Here is an 18706-nt window from a genome sequence, read left to right on the forward strand (position 1 = left end):
AAAGAAAAACATATAGGCATCCTCCTGAATATTAACCTTCATCAGGCGATGAAAGGAGACAGAGACAGAGACCCACATTGGAGCACAGGACTGAATTCTCAAGGTCCAAATCAGAAGCAGAAGGAGAGAGAGCACGAGCAAGGAACTCAGGACCGTGAGGGGTGCACCCACACACTGAGACAATGGGTATGTTCTACTGGGAACTCACCAAGACCAGCTGGCCTGGGTCTGGAAAAGCCTGGGATAAAACCGGACTCTCTGTACATAACGGACAATGAGGACTACTGAGAACTCAAGAACAATGGCAATGGGTTTCTGATCCTACTGCACGTACTGGCTTTGTGGGAGCCTAGGCAGTTTGGATGCTCAACTTACTAGACCTGGGTGGAGGTGGGGGGTTCCTTGGACTTCCCACAGGACAGGGAACCCTGACTGCTTTTCGGGCTGAGGGGGGGGGGGCTTAATTGGGGGGAGGGGGAGGGAAATGGGAGGCGGTGGCTGGGAAGAGACAGAAATCTTTAATAAATAAATAAATTTAAAAAAAAATAAATAAATAAAAAGGCAAATAATTGTAAGTACTCCAAAAAGTTAATTCCATTTACTAGTTATGAGACATGTGTAAATTAGATTGTGCAAACTGAGGTTAGCACATGTTAAAATAAACTAGACCGTGCTTCACACAGCCTTAATAACATCTAACTTGTTTTACACAACCTAAAGCAAAGTTTCTTATTTCAAATACAGTCAGTGACATAAGCTGTATCGCCGGGCAGTGGTGGCGCACACCTTTAATCCCAGCACTCGGGATGCAGAGGCAGGCGGATCTCTGTGAGTTCGAGACCAGCCTGGTCTACAAGAGCTAGTTCCAGGACAGGAGCCAAAAGTTACGGAGAAATCCTGTCTCGAAAAATCCAAAAAAAAAAAAAGAAAAGAAAAGAAATGGTTCAGTGGTTAAGACAACTGGCTGTTCTTCCAGAGGACCCAGGTTCCATTCCCAGCACCTATATGGTGGCTGGCTCACAACCATCTGTAACTTCAGCCCAGGGAATCCAAACACCCCCTCAGGTAGCAAGCACGCAACAGACAGACACTAGGTAAAACACCTATACAAATAAAACAATCCCCTTCTTTTCAAGTAGTTATATATAGAGCAATTAACATATCATTTGGCAAACAACTGTCACCCACTTTTATGAGTATTACAATTACAAGGGAGTATTTATTGTGAGTAGTCAGAACATTGAAAACCAATTTATTTTATTTTATTTTTTGGTTTGTCGAGACAGGGTTTCTCCGTGGCTTTGGAGCCTGTCCTGGAACTAGCTCTTGTAGACCAGGCTGGTCTCGAACTCACAGAGAGCCACCTGCCTCTGCTTCCCGAGTGCTGGGATTAAAGGCGTGCACAACCATCGCCCGGGTCAATTTATTCTAATACCGTTTTTTTTTTTTAAATCACTAAAATCACAACAGATTGTATTATATAATTTAGATTTTCAGTTTGGAGCATTTTTGTTTTGGTGGTTATGGTGTTAGAAACCCAACTTAGGGCCCTGGGCATAGCAGATAAGCAATCTACCTCTGAACTACTCATCTATCCCAGGTTGGGATGAAAAACATGAGAAAGCCCTAGGTACTGTCTTGTTAATAACCAGCTACTTGCTAGGTGGTGATGCACACCATTAATCCCAACACTGGAGAGACAGGCAGGCAGATCTGAGTTCTCGAGGTCAGCCTGGTCTACAATAAGAGCTAGTTCCAGGACAGGCTCTAAAGCTACAGAGAAACCCTGTCTGGAAACCCCACCTACCCAAAACAAACAAAAACAAAAAAATAAATAAAAATAAAAGGAAAAGATAACAAGCTACTCATACTACAAAAAGTCTGTGTCTGAATTTACTTACTGGTATCGGATCACTAGTCTTACAGGATTAAAACTATGGCTCTGTAGTGAAGCATCTTAATATACTAAGTATCAAAAAACATAGGAAAGATGTTTTCAAACGTCTTACTGTGCCTGGTCTGTTGTAAAGCAGTTTGTGTAGATTTCTAAGTTCATCTGTTTTTTTCTTACTCAGAAAGAAATGTATCCTTTCAATTTCACAAAGTTTCTGACCCTTCCCTGGAAAAAAAAAATCATAATTAAGTACCCAGACCTTATTAATATTTGGTTACCTTAATGAAAATTATAACCACAGCACAGTTTGTATTACTTTATGTTAATAGGGAAAATTAAAATTATCCCAAAATAGATCACTATTTCCTAAACACTAAGTATGCTATTACCAAGTATTTGCTAATCACTTTCCTGCCTAACTGGGCATTTTCACTGTAAAAGAAATATAGAATAAACTTACCTTGTGCAATTGTAAATGGCTCTCTTTGTAAGGAAGACACTTGCATTGTCAATCTTTCTACTTTCTTCTTTTCTCTCTTGCCTTCCACAATGAGACTCTTTTCTAGGAATTAAATGAATAACTTTTAAATTCTTAAATAACAAAAAGCTAAAATAATGTGTCAGCTTTATACACAGGTGGGGAAAAGAGCGCCCAAAACCAATACCACACTTTCCCCTACGCATGTTTTAAGAAGCAAATGACATGAAACACTGTGGAAGATTTTATTTACTCAAGTTTGTCAACCACCCAGTCTAAAATAACAAAAATTCTTATCCAATTACATTAAAATCTAGTCACTTGACTCTTGAAAAAAATTAGTTTCTCACCTTTTTGACACACAAGAGAAATGTATTTAACATGGACTAAGCAAGATTAGTATTTCAATCTCATTATTTCATTGTTTGTGGGCCTTTGAACTCTTCTACAAACATATAATAAAATATCTTAAACTAAGCAGCCATACTACTGTGTTATAAACACTAGCGCATATTTCCCTCTCTGACTATACTTTGGCACCTGTTTTAAGATAGCTGGCTGGATGTTATATATATATATATATATATATTTTTTTTTTTTTTTGGTTTTTTGAGATAGGGTTTCTCTGTGGTTTTGGAGCCAGTCCCGGAACTAGCTCTTGTAGACCAGGCTGGTCTCGAACTCACAGAGATCCGCCTGCCTCTGCCTCCCAAGTGCTGGGATTAAAGGCGTGCGCCACCACCGCCCGGCTGGATATTATTTTGTAGTATGATAATTATGTTCCTGACAGCCATAAGTCACTCTAACAAAGTTAACTACTGTTTAGTCGAGACTTCTGAGAAAAACCCAGGAAATATGTAATATATAAAGCTTAAAATATGGTCATATTTATCAAAAACTACTTATTGTTTGAAACCTAGTCAAATAAACTATATTTTGTGGTCGGTCCTCTTTGCATTCAAGTGAATGCCTATTATGTCCAAAAATGTACCTAATAATCAAAATGGTGTTATTAAGCATTTTTTTTAATTTCCACTAGGAAAATAAAAACTGTACTTAATGTGAAAGACAATAAAAGATCTTTAAGAGAGATACAAATAAGGGATAAGGGTACAGATCGATTATAGAATGTCTAAAACTGGTGACTCAAATCCAATACCCCAGAGGCCTAAGCCCAGACAGAATGAATATGGTGGAAGATTCCCTCAAGTTGTCTTTTGACCTTCACATGCACCACTCCTGCCACACAAAACAAGGGAAAGCTACAAAATGTTTTGTGAGGGACTGGAGAAGCGGCTCAGTGGTTAGGGAGCACTCACTGCTCTATCAGAGGACCAGGGTTTGATACTCACCACATGGAAGCTCACACCATCTCTAACTCCATTTTCCGGGGTGATCAGATACCTTCTGACCTCTGAGGGAACCAGGCCACATACTGGGCATACATACATACATGCAAGCAAAACACCCATACACAGAAATAAAAATATTTTTAAAAAACGTTTTGTCCAACGTTCCTCAAGACCCACTAATACCACTTGTAGGTATATACCCAAAGGATGCTCAATAGTGCCACAAGGACATGTGCTCAACTATGTTCATAGCAGCATTGTTTGTCATAGCCAGAACCTGGCAACAACCTAAATGCCCCTTGGTCGAAGAATGGATTAAAAAAAAAAAAAAAGTGGTACATTTACACAATGGGGTACTACACAGCAGAAAAAAATAACAACAGCTTCAATTTTGCAGGAAGATGGATGAAACTAAAAAACATTATTTTGAGTGAGGTAACCCAGGCAATTATCACATGTACTCACTCATTGGTGGTTTTTAAACATAAAGCAAAGAAAGCCAGACTACAAACCACAATCCCAGAGAACTTAGACAACAATACGGACACTAAGAAAGACTTACATAGATCTAATCTACATGGGAGTATAAAGTAAAAAAAGACAAGATCTCCTGAGTAAATTGGGAGCATGGGGACCTTGGGGGAGAGTTGAAGGGGGGAGGGAAGACGCAGGGAGGAGAGCAGAGAAAAATGTAGAGCTCAATAAATATGGGGAAAAAATAAATAAATTTTAAACACAAAATAGACCTTGATATGTTGATTTTTTTCTAATTTCTTTAAAAGTGAGATAGATGAGATAATTTTTTGTTTTTGTCTTTCGAGACAGGGTTTCTCTAAAGCTTTGGTGCCTGTCCCAGAACTAGCTCTTGTAGACCAGGCTGGCCTCGAGCTCCCAAAGATCCGCCTGCCTCTGCCACCACCGCCTGGCCCTAGATGAGATAAATTATTGAATTAAACTGTCTCATTCATGATGATACTGAATGAAGTCCATAAAAAATTGGATTCGGCATTAATAAAGCTTAATAAAGAATAAATAACCCCCCCCCCAAAAAAAAACCGTTTTGTGAATTGAAGAGGAATTATTTTACGGTCAGGGAGGAAAAAGGATCAAAACATTAGTGTAGGTTTTACAAGACAGTTCAGATTTGGGGCTATGTAAGGAGCTGCAAAGAATGAATGCAGAAAGCTAGCATTAACAGCTCCTCTTATCACTCAATTTCCTCTTCTTGGTAACTTTATTCACTTGCTTTGGATCAGGATCTACAAACTAACAATTACTTAGTCCAACCCTGGAGTACAGTTTTCAAATTAATGTAGGCTGGCTATAACCTGAACAACTCCTCTATGTCCTACAGGAACCCAAACAACACATCCAAGACCTTATAATCCTCTCCAAGCAAGCTGTATTTGTTTTTCTGGAGAATAACACCATCACCCAAACCCTATAGACAAAAGCTAAGAGTCACTGCTCCAGTTCAGTCTGTCTCATCTTCCACAAATCACTTCCAAGTTTTGCTAACAATGCCTTACTTCCTAGACTTCAGTAACTTCATCATCATGTATCTTTCTATCATTATACTGAAGGTATATTCTGGGCTAAGAAGAATTAAAAACTGACAATTCCAGCATCTAAAACAGCTGAAGAGGGGCTGGAGAGATGGCTCAGTGGTTAAGAGCATTGCCTGCTCTTCCAAAGGTCCTGAGTTCAATTCCCAGCAACCACACGGTGGCTCAAAACCATCTGTAAAGAGGTCTGGCGCCCTCTTCTGGCCTTCAGGCATATACACAGACAGAATATTGTATACATAATAAGTAAATATTTAAAAAATAAATAAAACAGCTGAAGAGAAAAAATGAGTAACAATGAATTAGTTTTGAAAATATTAAGGACTAAACCTACAAAGAAAGTTTTTAAAAATAATTGACTTATATTCAACCAACTCCAGGATTCTGTAAATTATTTTTAGCCTCTAAAACATGTTTTGGCCTTTTATAGTATGTTTACATAACTTCTCAATTTCTTTCTGCCCAAGGAAACTCACTACCTCTAATACTTCAACTTTGCCTCCCTAGGAAGACAAAAACTAGTAAAATATCAGAGGTCCACGTGCTAAGAAAGTCTTAACAATACTGACAAGACAGCCAACTTTCAATTATTTGATTGCAAGTAATCTTCAAGGTAATTTAAACAATTCGTATTAAAATTTATAATTAAAGCAAGTGCTGTACTTAAATGACACACTCCCATAAGGTCTTAGGGCACATTCCACTTCAAATAAAAAGTATCCCTTGTTCCCCTAGCCCATATTATATTTACAAAAAGAAATGACAGGTTGGGACGAGCGCTTGAACCCTGAGACCTGCTCTGGCCATTTGCAGTCAAAACTGGACCCGACTAGCACCGGAATATGTGAAGAGCTGTATCTGGGGTTTTCCAATATGAGAATGTCTCGGGAAAAGTCTTGTACCTGTGGAGGGACAGCATAAGCATCCAGAACAACTGACAAGCCTCTGCGCGTCTCTAAGCGGGCTTCCCCACACAGAGGTGGTCAGCACCACCAATCTTTGAACAGTATTAGCTCCAAAACCGAGACCGCTGTGGGTTCACAGTCTAACTTTCAGTTCAGTTTTTTTTTTTTTCGTTTTGAAACTACTTTCTCCAACAGCAGCAGCTTTCACGGGTGATTCCTAGGCAAAGAAAAACGCGCCCACAAGAACCCTTCCTCAAAAATCAGCAGCCACAGAGGGCTGGAAGCAGGGAACCATTACCAGGATGAGCTAGCATACCTGTGGTGTTAGGTTACAGCGCGGACCTTAGGGGAACTTCAAAAGGCAAATACAGCAGAATGAAATTAGCGCAATGAAAACACTCGCGTACCCACCCACATAGCAGTGGCGTGGAAGACAGATCTCAGACTTACAAACTTCCTGCCGGGGGACCAAGTGTTCAGATGGCACGGCGCGAAAACTCAGCTACACTCGCCATCGCAACCCTGGCAAACGCTCAAAGGGGGAAAAAAAAAATCCCAATTCTCTGCCACTGACGGTTGGCAAATATACACACCATGCGCCTGAACCAACCACTCCGACCTGCTGCCTCCCAGCGCCAAAAACCCAGAGCACCGCTTCCCAAGGGAGGGAAAGGAAAAAAACTTTTGATGTGAAAATTCCACCCGTGAGGGATGCGCGTCCCTGCCCACCTTTCTCTTCCTCCTCGTCGTCCTCTTCCTCCTCCTCCTCCTCCTCCTCTTCACTCTCGTCCCTGGGGCCCGGCATTTCGGGCTCCTTCTCGGACGCGGGCTGCGCTGGGCCGTCGTCTGCCTCCGCAGCGGGGGCCGCCGCCGCCGACATGCTGCTGGGGACCTGCGGGCGGAGAGGAAGCCGCACGCTCCGGTTCGCTCGCTCGCTCGCTCTCACCGGCAGGACCGCGGCGAGCGCTCGGCGGCAGCTGCTTCCAGAGGCGCCCACTCCGGAGGCTCAGCCACTCCGCCTGCCTCCCCGGGGATGCCCGAGGCGGGAAATCGCACCGCCCTCCCGCCGCCGGCGCGCGCGCTCCCGCCCGGCCTGCGCCGCGCCGCCCCGGGCCGGGCCAGGCCAGTCCGGCCAAGGCGAGCCTCGCCGTGCGCGCCGCGCGTCCCCTCCCCCGCGTCGGGCCGCCGGGCGGATGGCCGCGTCGTCCCCCTCCCCCCACCTCCTCGCCGCCGCGGGGGCAAAGCCGCCACGCCGCTCCCCGCTGCCGCCCTCACCGCGGGTGCGCACGAGGAGGCCGCCGCCGAGTGAGAAGGCGCGCGGGCCGAGGTTCTCGCGCCGCCGCAAGCTCCCTCAGCTCCTCAGAATCAACAAGATTTTCAAAATGGCGGTTCGGGAAGCAGAGCGGGAATGCTCCGGCCAATCAGCGCGCGGAGCTGGGAGTTGGCGCGCGCGGGCGGGCGGGGCGGGACGGCGGGGCGGGGCGGCGTCTCCCGGGGGGGGGGGGGGGGAGGCCGGGGCGGGGCCGCGAGGGGCTTCGGGCGGCTGGAGGACCCGACCGCGTCGCGGGTTCGATGGGCGTTCGGCTTAGCGGGTGCGAGCGGGGGCTTCCGCACTGCTCGGACGGGCGCTAGGGGGCCTGCGAGCTGCCCGTCGCCCCCGGGTCCTCCCGGAGAAGATGACCGTCCTGGGCCGCCGAGGGACGGGTGGCGGCTGGAGATGACAAAGTTGACGGGATCCGCAAAAGTCTCCTTTTACAGACGTGGAGGGGCTTGCACCGGGAGCCATCTCGTTTGCCTCTTAGAGGTCGTTCTGGAGGAAGGCTTCCAAATGTGACCTACTTGTGAGGATTCGCCTGGCCTGTACGCGGCCCCGTGTCATGGACCCTCTAGGTTAAGTGCTCACACCACCAACGACGTAAACAGGTTTCGTACACGTGCCTGTAAGGGACAGTCACTCTTCCCCTTCTCTCCCCTTAGGCTTCTCCTTTCTGTAATGCAAACAGGGTATCGGTCCAGTTCATCACACCCTCTTGTCCAGAATTCTAGGGAAACCCCGCCCGCCTTTTAGATTCCTCGCTTCAAAAACTCAGCAAGTCACGTGCTCTACTACGTGTGCAGCTTCATTTTCTCTCTACCCGAGAACACTAGCTGCCCAAACTGATTTTTTTTTTAATCCACCAGACTTGATGAAAATATGATTAGTTACATTTGTGGCAATGGAGTCCAAGTTGCAGGACAAAATTCAGACTTTTTTTTCCTCTTGTGTCGCATTTTAGTGAAGCAAAGTCCTGTTATTTCTGCTTTCAATCAGACCTTAGGTCGGTCACCATGCTGCTGATTCCGCTCACATCCCACGCACTCTCCTCTGAGACAGTTTGGACAGCAGCACAGCCTTCCAAATACTAACATTCCAAATACTAGTCACACTCCAGCCAAAGCGATTCTGTTTAATTTGACACTCTTCCTTAAAACCTCTGATGACCCCATCATACTTGGAATAACCTCCAAACTTCTCGCAATGTGTAAGATGCTACATAGCCCAGCTGCTGACCTCTGTCTGCCAGCTCTCTGACATAGTTGGCCATTTAGTCACGCAAGACTCATTCATACACACCATCTGGGCTTTCCACTGTAAAACTTTCCGGTTAATCCTCAGTTAGCTTGCTCCTTCCCATCACTTATTTCTGCTCAAGTAATTTTCATCCCTCAGACCATCACTGTTTTGACACCATTCTCATTCGTTCATTTATAAGTATTAAACCCTCTGTCCACGTAGAGGCTGGAGAAGGGCTGCCATCTTGAAGTAGACTGTAGTTGAGACAGTGAGCAAACACGCGCATATATTGTGTGGTGGTGATGTAACAATTAAGGAGAAATGGAGTACATGCAGGGCAGGTGAACTCTTCTTTTAAACTGTCAATGATTAAGGGATGTTTGGTTAATAAAATGACATTTGGAAAAAGAACTCCGAATGAAAGCAGAGAGATGGGGTTTGCTCTAAAGAATTGTCTAAATTACTGGATGTGGGAAATGAGAATAAAAACTCAATGATTACTGAGTGTGGTTCAGACAACTGAAACAACAGAGGATCTATTGGCATGAGGGAAGACTTCAGGAAATGAGATGGGCAAACTTTGTAATTTTTTTTAGGAAGGAATTTGTGGGAGGTCTGGATTTACTTTATTTGAGATATGTTAGGATTGAGATTTATGGTCATCAAAATGGAAAATGCCAATAAACAGTTGGATATGAGTATCTAGCATTCAAAGGAAGAAGCCATAGCTCAGGATAGTAAATTTAGCAGTTGTCAACATGTAGTTGATGTCACAAACAAGATTAATAAAAGTAGCGATGAGAAATTAATAGAAGTAGCAAGGAGAGATAGTTTCAAGACAACCTCTGAATGCTCCAGGGTTTATGGGTTCAATAGAGGATGGCAAGCTGGCTAAGCAGCTGAGCAACAGTAGCCAGTGGTAGAGGAGAATCGAAAGCTGGGTCCCAGAAGCCAAGTGACTTCTTCACAAGCTGTCTTCCAAGGAAAGAGTGACCTTGTGAACATGTGAACAGAGGTGAAATGTGAACAGAGAATTGACTTAAATAAAACAACATCCTCAATGACCCTGCAGAGCTGTCTCCCTTAGGTAGTGGGTATAAAGGTATCGGGAGTGGAAATAAAGAGCCAAGTGAACAAAAAGGAATTGAGACACTTCGAAGGAATTTGATTTTGCAGTGGGTCCAGGAGAGCAGGAATTCAAAGGGACTTTTTTTAAGAGGAAAATGTGACTGTGTTGTGCTGGGACTGAATTGATAGACATTAAAATTGATGATGCAGTGGAGAGAGGGCCAGCAGCTGCAACCACTAACGTACGTTTGTCAGGTTGGGTTCTGTATGGGCAGAGGCAGAATTGGAGCACTAAATATTTTTTTAAGTCGTCAAGACCTGTGAGAGGAATGAAGAAAGCAAGATGGGGCAGAGGAAGAATGGAGCTGAGCCCGCAAATCGTCAGCCACCCCTGGAGTTGAGCACTGCTCTCCAGTACAAGGTTCCTGAATGCTGGCCCCCAAAATTGCTCAGTCCTTGCATACAGGCTACTCCAGGAAGGGCATGAGTTCAGGAATGACAACAACTTTATAGATCCTGAAGGAGGTGAGAGCTGGGAAAGGATCTGAGTGGCCCCAGTCCAACTCTGCCGCAGAAGATAAGAGGACTTCGGATCTAGCACACAAGTAGAAGAGTTGTAATATTCCTTATGCTTTCTTCTCTGAAATGCTGGGGACTAGGTCTTTGATAAACAATAGAGGCTTATTTAGTTTATGGTTTTGAAGGCTGAGAAGTCCAAAAGCATGGTGCCAGCAAACTAATAAAGGTCTCACTGCTGGGTTAGTACAGCCCAGTACATCCTATGGGGGCGGAGAGAGCGAGCACAGGTGTGCTAGATCAGATCTCTCTTAAAGCTTTTTCCAACCCTAATATGTTTACAACACATTCACACCATAGCAACCGAATAACGAGGAACTCAGAAGCTATGCATGCTTTCAAATTTAGGGTGGCAGATACAATGAGAGTTTTAGAAGTTCTTTTTTTTTGGTTTTTTTCGAGACAGGGTTTCTCTGTGGCTTTGGAGCCTGTCCTGGAACTAGCTCTGTAGACCAGGTTGGTCTCAAACTCACAGAGATCCGCCTGCCTCTGCCTCCCGAGTGCTGGGATTAAAGGCGTGCACCACCATCGCCCGGCGAGTTTTAGAAGTTCTGATTCCTAAACGTTTCTTGATAAATTTAAGTGTAGTAACTGATATAGTCACTGAGTTGCCGAGAAGGCTTCTGGACATTTGAGGAGCTTGGAAATTCAACTAGTTGTGTAGGCTAATGGAAGATGATAGGATTAAGCAGGTAGCTTTGCCAGGCAGCTACAAGGAGCCATTGAGATTCGTGGCTCAATTGCTGAAATCAATGACTTCAGCTTTATTGTTCCTCCTGTGTCTGGATACCTAGCAGTAGTTATAAAGGTGGTAGGAAGGAATGGAGAGAGAAAGGGACAGAAAACACTTAAGTAGATTGGAATTTTTCTACAGAAGGATAAAGGTAGGTGGACTCGGTAGGAAGAGAAGTAAGGACCAGAGGATAAACTCAGAAGGGGGCAGGATTAGTGAGATCTCTCTTTTTCTTCAGTGGTATTGTTTCTCAGCACCTGCAGATTTAGTTTCACTGTCTTTTTCTTTAAAATGTTGCTCCCAGTTGAGCAGGGACGGCGTACACCTTTAATCCCGGTACTTAGGAGGCAGAGGCAGTCTATTTAACCTTCAAGACCTGCCATCCCAGCGTGACTCCTTTATGTTTAAAATAGTAAGGGAAGAGCAAGAGAAGTTACACCTGCTGCTCCTTTGTAAGCCTGGTTGGAGGTCAGTCACAAGATTATACCCAGCTCCAGGTGTACTTCGTCTGCCTTAGGGACAATAATTGCCATAATTTTTTTTAATAATTGCCATAATTACCATTGAGATGAACAGAACATGTAGTTGAATATGTCTGTTATCTTTATTTGGGCAGTTGTTAAAATGTTCTTAAGTTTTCATTTTGCCTTTGATAAGTCTTAACATCCATTACATATCCATATCGATGCTTCTCAGGCATTTATCAGACTTGCACGCACACATCTGTCTACATTGCAAGCTTTGTAGGCAGAGATCATGCCCATGCTTTTATCCTCCCTGTGTTGGCGTGGGGACCTGATAGTTTGAGGATACTTAATTACTACGTTATACCCCATTTTAGTTCTTAGACAATGGCTCAAGTCTGTTGTCTGGATGCTATTTAAAGATGGCTCAACAAAATTGACTCACTGGGTTAGCATGCTTTGAACAAACTGATGACCAGTTCTTTTTAAAACCCGGTCAGAAATGTAAATATAGTGACACATTTGTTTCTTCTAAAAACAAGATATCCTACTCTATTTTTATAGAAAGAGTTAGTCAAAATTCACGTCCTCGTAATTGAAGGTGAGGGTTTAGACTGTGGATGCGGCAGTCTCCTGCTGGTTGATGATACCTGGCTGTTCTAGCTTGCCAGTGGCCCGTGAGGATGACTCAAGGTAAGCAGTTAATTAGAGAAGAGAAATGGTAGTGAGACCAAGACCTCTTGGGGGGCAGTGAATGGGTGCTGCTAAGCTTTTGTTCCTAGTAATCAAGTGTATCATTTAAAACACATGCCATTAATATATCTTGATTTGTTTTTAAACTGGGTTTCAAACTTTTGAACTTGAAATCCTCCAGCCCCTGCCTCCCAAATGCTGGCATTACAGGAATGTGCCACCACGCTGAGTTTTGTTTATTAATATATTGGCTGTTTTCCCACGGGTGACTGTTGATACTATCTTTCTAGAATCAATCACCAGAAGGTACGCCTCAGGCCTGTGGGCTATTATGTAGATTAAGTTAGCCTCTGGGCATGCCTATGAGGCTTCTAGGTTAGGGTGACTGAGGTGGGAAGACCCACCATTAACTGCGCGCAGCACCATTCCACGGACTGCGGTCTGAGACTGACTAATGGAGAAAGTGGCTAGAAATTCATTGTTCTCTGCTTCTTAGTTGTGTATCTAATGTAACCAGGTGCCTCCTATCGCTGTGGCCCAGATTTCCCTACCCTGGTGAACTGTACCTTGGACTATGAACCACAATAAAGCGTGTTTTCTTAAGTTGCTTTCCTGAGGTGTTTTGTTACAGCCCCGAGACACATGATTAATACAGACAGTTGGTACTGAGAAGTGTGGCTTAGCCGTGATGAACCTGACCATGCATTTCATAGTCATTTAGAACTGGTTGCAAGAAGAATGTCAAAGGGTTGGAACTTGGGACTAGAAAAGCCTTCAAATGCTGTAAGCACAGCTTAGTGGACCATTCTGATGGGACTGCAGAAAGCTGAGAGAAATGAAGACTGCCGAGGCCTGGCTTAGGAGGTCTCAGAAAGAAACGGATTCTTATGAGAAACTGGGCTAGAAGACACCCCAGCTATATTATGGCAAAACTATGACTGCATTCTGCCTAGGTCTTGAAAACTTGAGGGAAACTGAATTTAAAAGTAATAGATAATGTGTTTGGCAGAGAAAATGTCATGACAGTACAGCATTCAATCTGTGACATGGGTTTTAACTACTCTCAACAGGTCTACAAGAGCAACAGGCAAACATCTTAAAAAATGTGTAGTTTGTCAAGAAAGGGGGCTAAATAAGTTTAAAGTTGCAGCCAAGACCTGTACTAGAAATGGGATGTGATTATCATTGTTTTTATTTAAAGATTTATATATTTATTATGTATACAGTGTTCTGTGTGCACTTACACCTGCAGGCTAGAAGGAGGCACCAGATCTCATTATGGATGGTTGTGAGCCACCATGTGGGTGCTGGGAATTGAACTCAGGACCTCTGGAAGAGCAGCCAGTGCTCCTAACCTCTGAGCCATCTCTCCAGCCCCATGACTATAATTGTTAAAGAAAAACCAGCAGCTTCACAATGGGCCAACAGGAAAGGACCCCTGAGGGCTAGACTCCACCCATCAAAAGTTTCAGCTTGAATGCAGGTGTACATTGGTCTAGGAAAGCTACTGTCTGGTGATGTGTTTACCTTAGGTAAGCACACAGTGAGTTTTGTTAATTGTGGTTCATTCAGTGAGAGCCTGGCAGCAAAACTTGTCAATGTTGTCCACATGGCCCTGGTTTTGCAGGCAAGAAAGATACAAGATTGAAAGTTTGTGGAGTCTTGCACCATGATTTCAGAGAGCTACGGAGACCAGGCAATATGTGGCATGGTTGGAGTCTTCCAAGAAGGCCATGACAGACAGGATACTACTTGAAGATGAATCCTAAGCTGCAGTGTGTTGGAGACACTAGAACTTTGGGATATCCATTGAGGAAATTTGCAGGTATTGGCCCAAGAGACTCAAGGAAGAAACCTGATCAGTCGTCCTCATCAATTGAGATCATGAAACCCAATATGGACAAGTTCAACAGAACCACCATTTATGGGCTGCCCATACTTGCTTCAGCATTGCCAAGGCATAAATTTCATCCATTTTTTTATTCTGGCCCAAGAGAAAGGCTATGACTGCTGCAGGCGGCTGAGCAGGAAGGGCTATCCAAGCTCTGCAGAGCCCAGATTCTATCATAAACCCAGGCCATGGAATTTCAGGATTTGATGCTTGCCCTCTGGTCTTGCTTTGGTTCATTCTTTCGTTGCTCTTCTTCTTTTCCTCCCTTTTTGGGATGAGAATGTTTACTATGTACTGTTCCATATTGAAAGTATGTAACTTTAAAAATAGACATTCACAGTTAAAAGAGTGCTGTGTATCTCTATTGCTTCTGGAACTTAAGACTTTCTTTCTTTCCTTTTTCTTATTGGCTTTTTTTTGTTTGTTTGTTTTGGTTTGGTTTCTTGAGATGGGGTTTCTCTGTGTAGCTTTTGGAGCCTGTCCTGGACCTAGCACTTGTAGACCAGGCTGGTCTTGAACTCACAGAGATCCACCTGCCTCTGCCTCCCAAGTGCTGGGATTAAAGGCGTGTGCCACCACCACCTGGCTGAAATTTAAGACTAAGACGTTCAAACTGTAATGGATTAAGTAAAATGCTGCAGGTCCCCGAGTGGCAGCAGTGGGCCATGTGGCAGCAGGCAGGTCCCCATGAGGAGAGACAGACAGATGGGCATGCCATGAGACCCGACGCAGGTCTCTGAAGGTGGCTGGTCCCAGGTGTTAAGTGGAGTGTGGCCTCCAGCCCCTGGCATGCATCCCAGCCTCCCTGACCTGGGAGTTGCTTTGGTCTGGACTCCAAATCCCAGCATGCCAGGTCCAGACCCCTCTCTAGGGGGTCAGTACCACTCCCACAGGGTATTTAAGTGGGCTCCCAGAGGAAAAACACATGGTTCCCGGTTTGCGTATGCTCCCTGCTGTCCTGTCTCCCAGCCATGCGCTAGGCCACGCAAGAGCACTGTGCTTAATAAAACGATGGGCATTTTTTATTTGATTTGATTGGACCCAATTGGATTTCTTGCGCTGGCGGAGCCAGCTTTGTAAATTTTTTCTTAACATCAGGCAGGGAGCCACGTGGTGACAAGAGACAGAGACATGGATAGGCCTGCCATGCAGAGTGAAGTTGGATATTTATTTAGTGGGTTATGGAGGGGAAAGGAGAGCAGGTGAGAAGAGGAGAAGAGAAGAGAAGAGAAGAGAAGAGAAGAGAAGAGAGAGAAACAGAAGGGGAGGAAGGAGAGAAGTGGGGAGAGACAGAAGCTACCTCTTCGAGAGTGAGACGGAAAAGGGAAAAGACTCAGGCTACAAGCAAGAAGGAAGATCTGCCTGCCTCAGTGGATGGGGGAGGGAGTGGACAGGGCTTGTCTCTTAAAGGGACAGGACAGATCATTACACAATACTGGAATTGTTAAAGACTGGAGATTTTTGAAGTTGGATGAAATGCATTTTGCATTATGAGATGGCTATGAGTCTGAGGGGGACACGGGGTAGGAGGTTATGCTTGGGTGTCAGGATGACAAGGGGTATACTGATTGTCAACTTGTCAGACTCTTGGGTCACCTCTCGCATGCCTGTGAGGAATTATCTGGATTATTAGTTAGCCTCTAAGCAGTTTTTTACATTAGGCTAATTGAAGTGGTGGAAAGACACCTTAACCTAAGTGGCACCATTCCATGGGCTGAGGTCCCAGACTAAAAAAAGGGAGAAAGTTGAGTCAAACACCAGCATTCATCATTCTTGGCTGTGGAGACATTGTGACGAGCTTCCTTAAACCGCTGGCACCAAGACTTTCCACATGGCGGCAGCCTGTCCTCTGTGATGCGCGATAACTTTGGATTTGAGCCATGATTAAAGCCTTCCTTTTTGTACTTTCTTTTGTCAGGGTTTTGTTCATTTGTTTTGTTTTTTAATCACTGTGTCAGAACCAGCAGTTAGTAAAATAAAACTGAAGGAATAGAGAAACACAGAGCTTTAATGCATTTTGTTTGTTTGGCATAAAAACCAGATCAACTTTTGGGCTGGAGAGATGGTTCGTTGGTTAAGAGCACTGGCTGCTCTAGCAGAGGACCAAGGTTCAATTCCCAGCAGCAACATGGTGGCTCACAGCAACCACCTGTAACTCCAGTTCCAGGGGATCCGATGCTCTCTTCTGACCCCCGCAAGAACCAGGCATACATGTGGTAAACAGATAAACAGGCAGAAAAAACATTCATACATAAAATAAATAAAAATATAAAAAAAAGATCATCTTTATAGGAGAGGGCTTTTCTATCTGTGGATTGACAGCCAGTGCTATGAATGTCATTACTGAAGGCCAAGTGATAACATCAAAGTAAGAAAAATGCTTCCCAATATAAGCTAATTAGATATTACCACAGGCTATCTACCAGTATGTGTGACGCTTAGACAGGCCTATAGATATTATTTTGAATCTCTACTTCTAAAAATGAAGCATTTCTAGTTTTAATTTATTCTTTAGAACTAAAGATTTCAGTGAGTACCTGTCCCAAAGACATTTTAACAAATAAACTAATATCTTCAAATGTTGAAAAGAAAAATAAACAATTAGGTGTTAGTACCTCCCAATATGATTTTGAAAAATAAGTTTATCCTGTCTCTCTCCCATCTGCTTGTCTGCTTGTCAGTGTTTTCTCACTGTAGTACATAGTTGACATTGTCAGCTTGTAAAGAGGAAAAGGCTTGTTTGGGCTCAGGGCTGTACGGGTACCAAGTCCATGGTTAGCTGGCTTCCCTGCTGTTTTAAGGCCTGTAGTCGAGCAACATATCACATTGGGAACAAGTGTTCAAAACTGCTTGCCACGTGGCCATCAGGGAAAGGACAGAAGGAAGAGGGGAGGAGTTTTGGCTTTCAGAACTGGGGAGAGGTGCTATTGCTATCTAGTGAGATTAGAACAAGAACACTGTTAAACATGCATTGCCAGAACATCCCCAGACAGCAGATATACCTGTTATAAAAATGCCGAGTGCTGAAAATGGAATCCTACTGCTTCCCCAAGATTGCTCCTTCCAATGATAACAAGCTCCAAACCCATTCAAGAGCCCTCACTTTTAGTTCTGGAATATAACTTGGTTTCCCCTTCCCTTTCCTTCTTCTTCTTCTTCTTTTTTTTTTTTAAGATTTATTTATTTGTTATGTATACAACATTCCTTCCATGTATGCTTGCATGCCAGAAGAGGGCACCAGATCTCATTATAGATGGCTGTGAGCCACCATGTGGTTGCTGGGAATCGAACTCAGGACCTCTGGAAGAGCAGTCAGTGCTCTTAACCTTTAAGCCATCTCTCCAGTCCCCTTCCCTTCTTTTTAAGTAGGAAAAGAGCTACTGTGTGTTACTTTTTTTTTCTTTGAGGCAATCTTACTCTATAGCCTGGGCTGGCCTTAGCGCTTGACTCTACTTGCTCAGCTCCCCCGGGGCTGGAATTAAAGGTGTGACTACCAAGGCTGGCACATTTCTGAGTTTCTGTGCAGCTTTGACACTGTTTATCACCTCTCTATATAATTTGTTTTTCTTCTACATAATATTGGTTTCTATTGGCTCTTTTCCTTGGCTAGCTATTCTTAGCTTGGTGACCACTCAGTGTTGTTATTTAGGTATCCAACTTCTTTTTTTTTTTTTTTTTTTTTTTTTTTTTTGGTTTTTCGAGACAGGGTTTCTCTGTGGCTTTGGAGCCTGTCCTGGAACTAGCTCTGTAGACCAGGCTGGTCTCGAACTCACAGAGATCCGCCTGCCTCTGCCTCCCAAGTGCTGGGATTAAAGGCGGTATCCAACTTCTTAACTTGGTGACCACTCAGTGTTATTCAGGCATCCAACATAGGCACTTAGTTCTTTCCCAATATGTGATACTCTTGGCTTATTTTATCGTGCCTGTAATAACGATGGACTCTAGAGTTTTAAAGTCTAAATCACTAGCAACTGGCCAAGTTAGGGTTTACTATCACTGTGGAAAGACACCATGGCCATGACAACTCCCATAAAGGAAAATGTTTAATCAAGGTGCGGCTTACAGTTTCAGAAATTCAGTCCGTTATCATTGTGGCACAGTAGTGTGCAGGTAGACCTGGTGCTGGAGAGATAACGGAGGGTCCGACATCTTGCAGGAAGTTGACTGACAGTCATACTGAGGGAATCTTGAGCAAAAGAGACCTCAGAGCCCACCTCCACAGTAACACACTTCCTCCAACAAGGCCACAACTCCTAATAGTGCCACTCCCTTTGAGGACCATTTTCTCTCAAACCACCATAGCAACTTACTCTGTTCTGGTATCATACTAACATACAACATATTTTCAATTGCCTCTTGGCTGCCTTCACTCTGGATCTCATCAGAATTTGAAGTTCAACATTAGGGGGCAGAAACCCTGTTCTCTAGCAAATCTCTCCTTTTTTTTACTGGCTCATTTAGTCTCGCTGTTGTCTCCCATGCTGCTCACACTTGACCTTTCTCTGTTTTCAACTCCTTGGGTCATTTGGATTC

General features: G+C 44.1%; 1 protein-coding gene across 2 annotated transcripts in view; it reads right to left on the reverse strand.

The window, feature by feature from the left end:
* LOC121453617 (protein DEK) overlaps positions 1-7597 on the reverse strand; it is a 28173-nt gene extending 20576 nt beyond the window's left edge. Inside the window, exons 1-4 of one of the 2 annotated variants that reach the window (XM_041660500.1) lie at positions 7470-7597; positions 6924-7086; positions 2355-2456; positions 2010-2119 (exon numbers count right to left, since the gene is read on the reverse strand). In XM_041660500.1, coding sequence (XP_041516434.1) covers positions 2010-2119; positions 2355-2456; positions 6924-7074 — 363 coding nt within the window. In that variant the 5' untranslated portion in view covers positions 7075-7086; positions 7470-7597. Of the gene's footprint in view, positions 1-2009; positions 2120-2354; positions 2457-6923; positions 7265-7469 lie in introns of those variants that run through there. The other variant, XM_041660498.1, reaches the window with a different exon arrangement.
* Between the last annotated feature and the right edge of the window lie 11109 nt (positions 7598-18706).

The sequence above is a fragment of the Microtus oregoni genome, unplaced genomic scaffold (assembly GCF_018167655.1).
Source record: "Microtus oregoni isolate MIOR12 unplaced genomic scaffold, Mior012 000011F_ref0000422, whole genome shotgun sequence".
In the NCBI taxonomy this organism is placed as follows: domain Eukaryota; kingdom Metazoa; phylum Chordata; class Mammalia; order Rodentia; family Cricetidae; genus Microtus; species Microtus oregoni.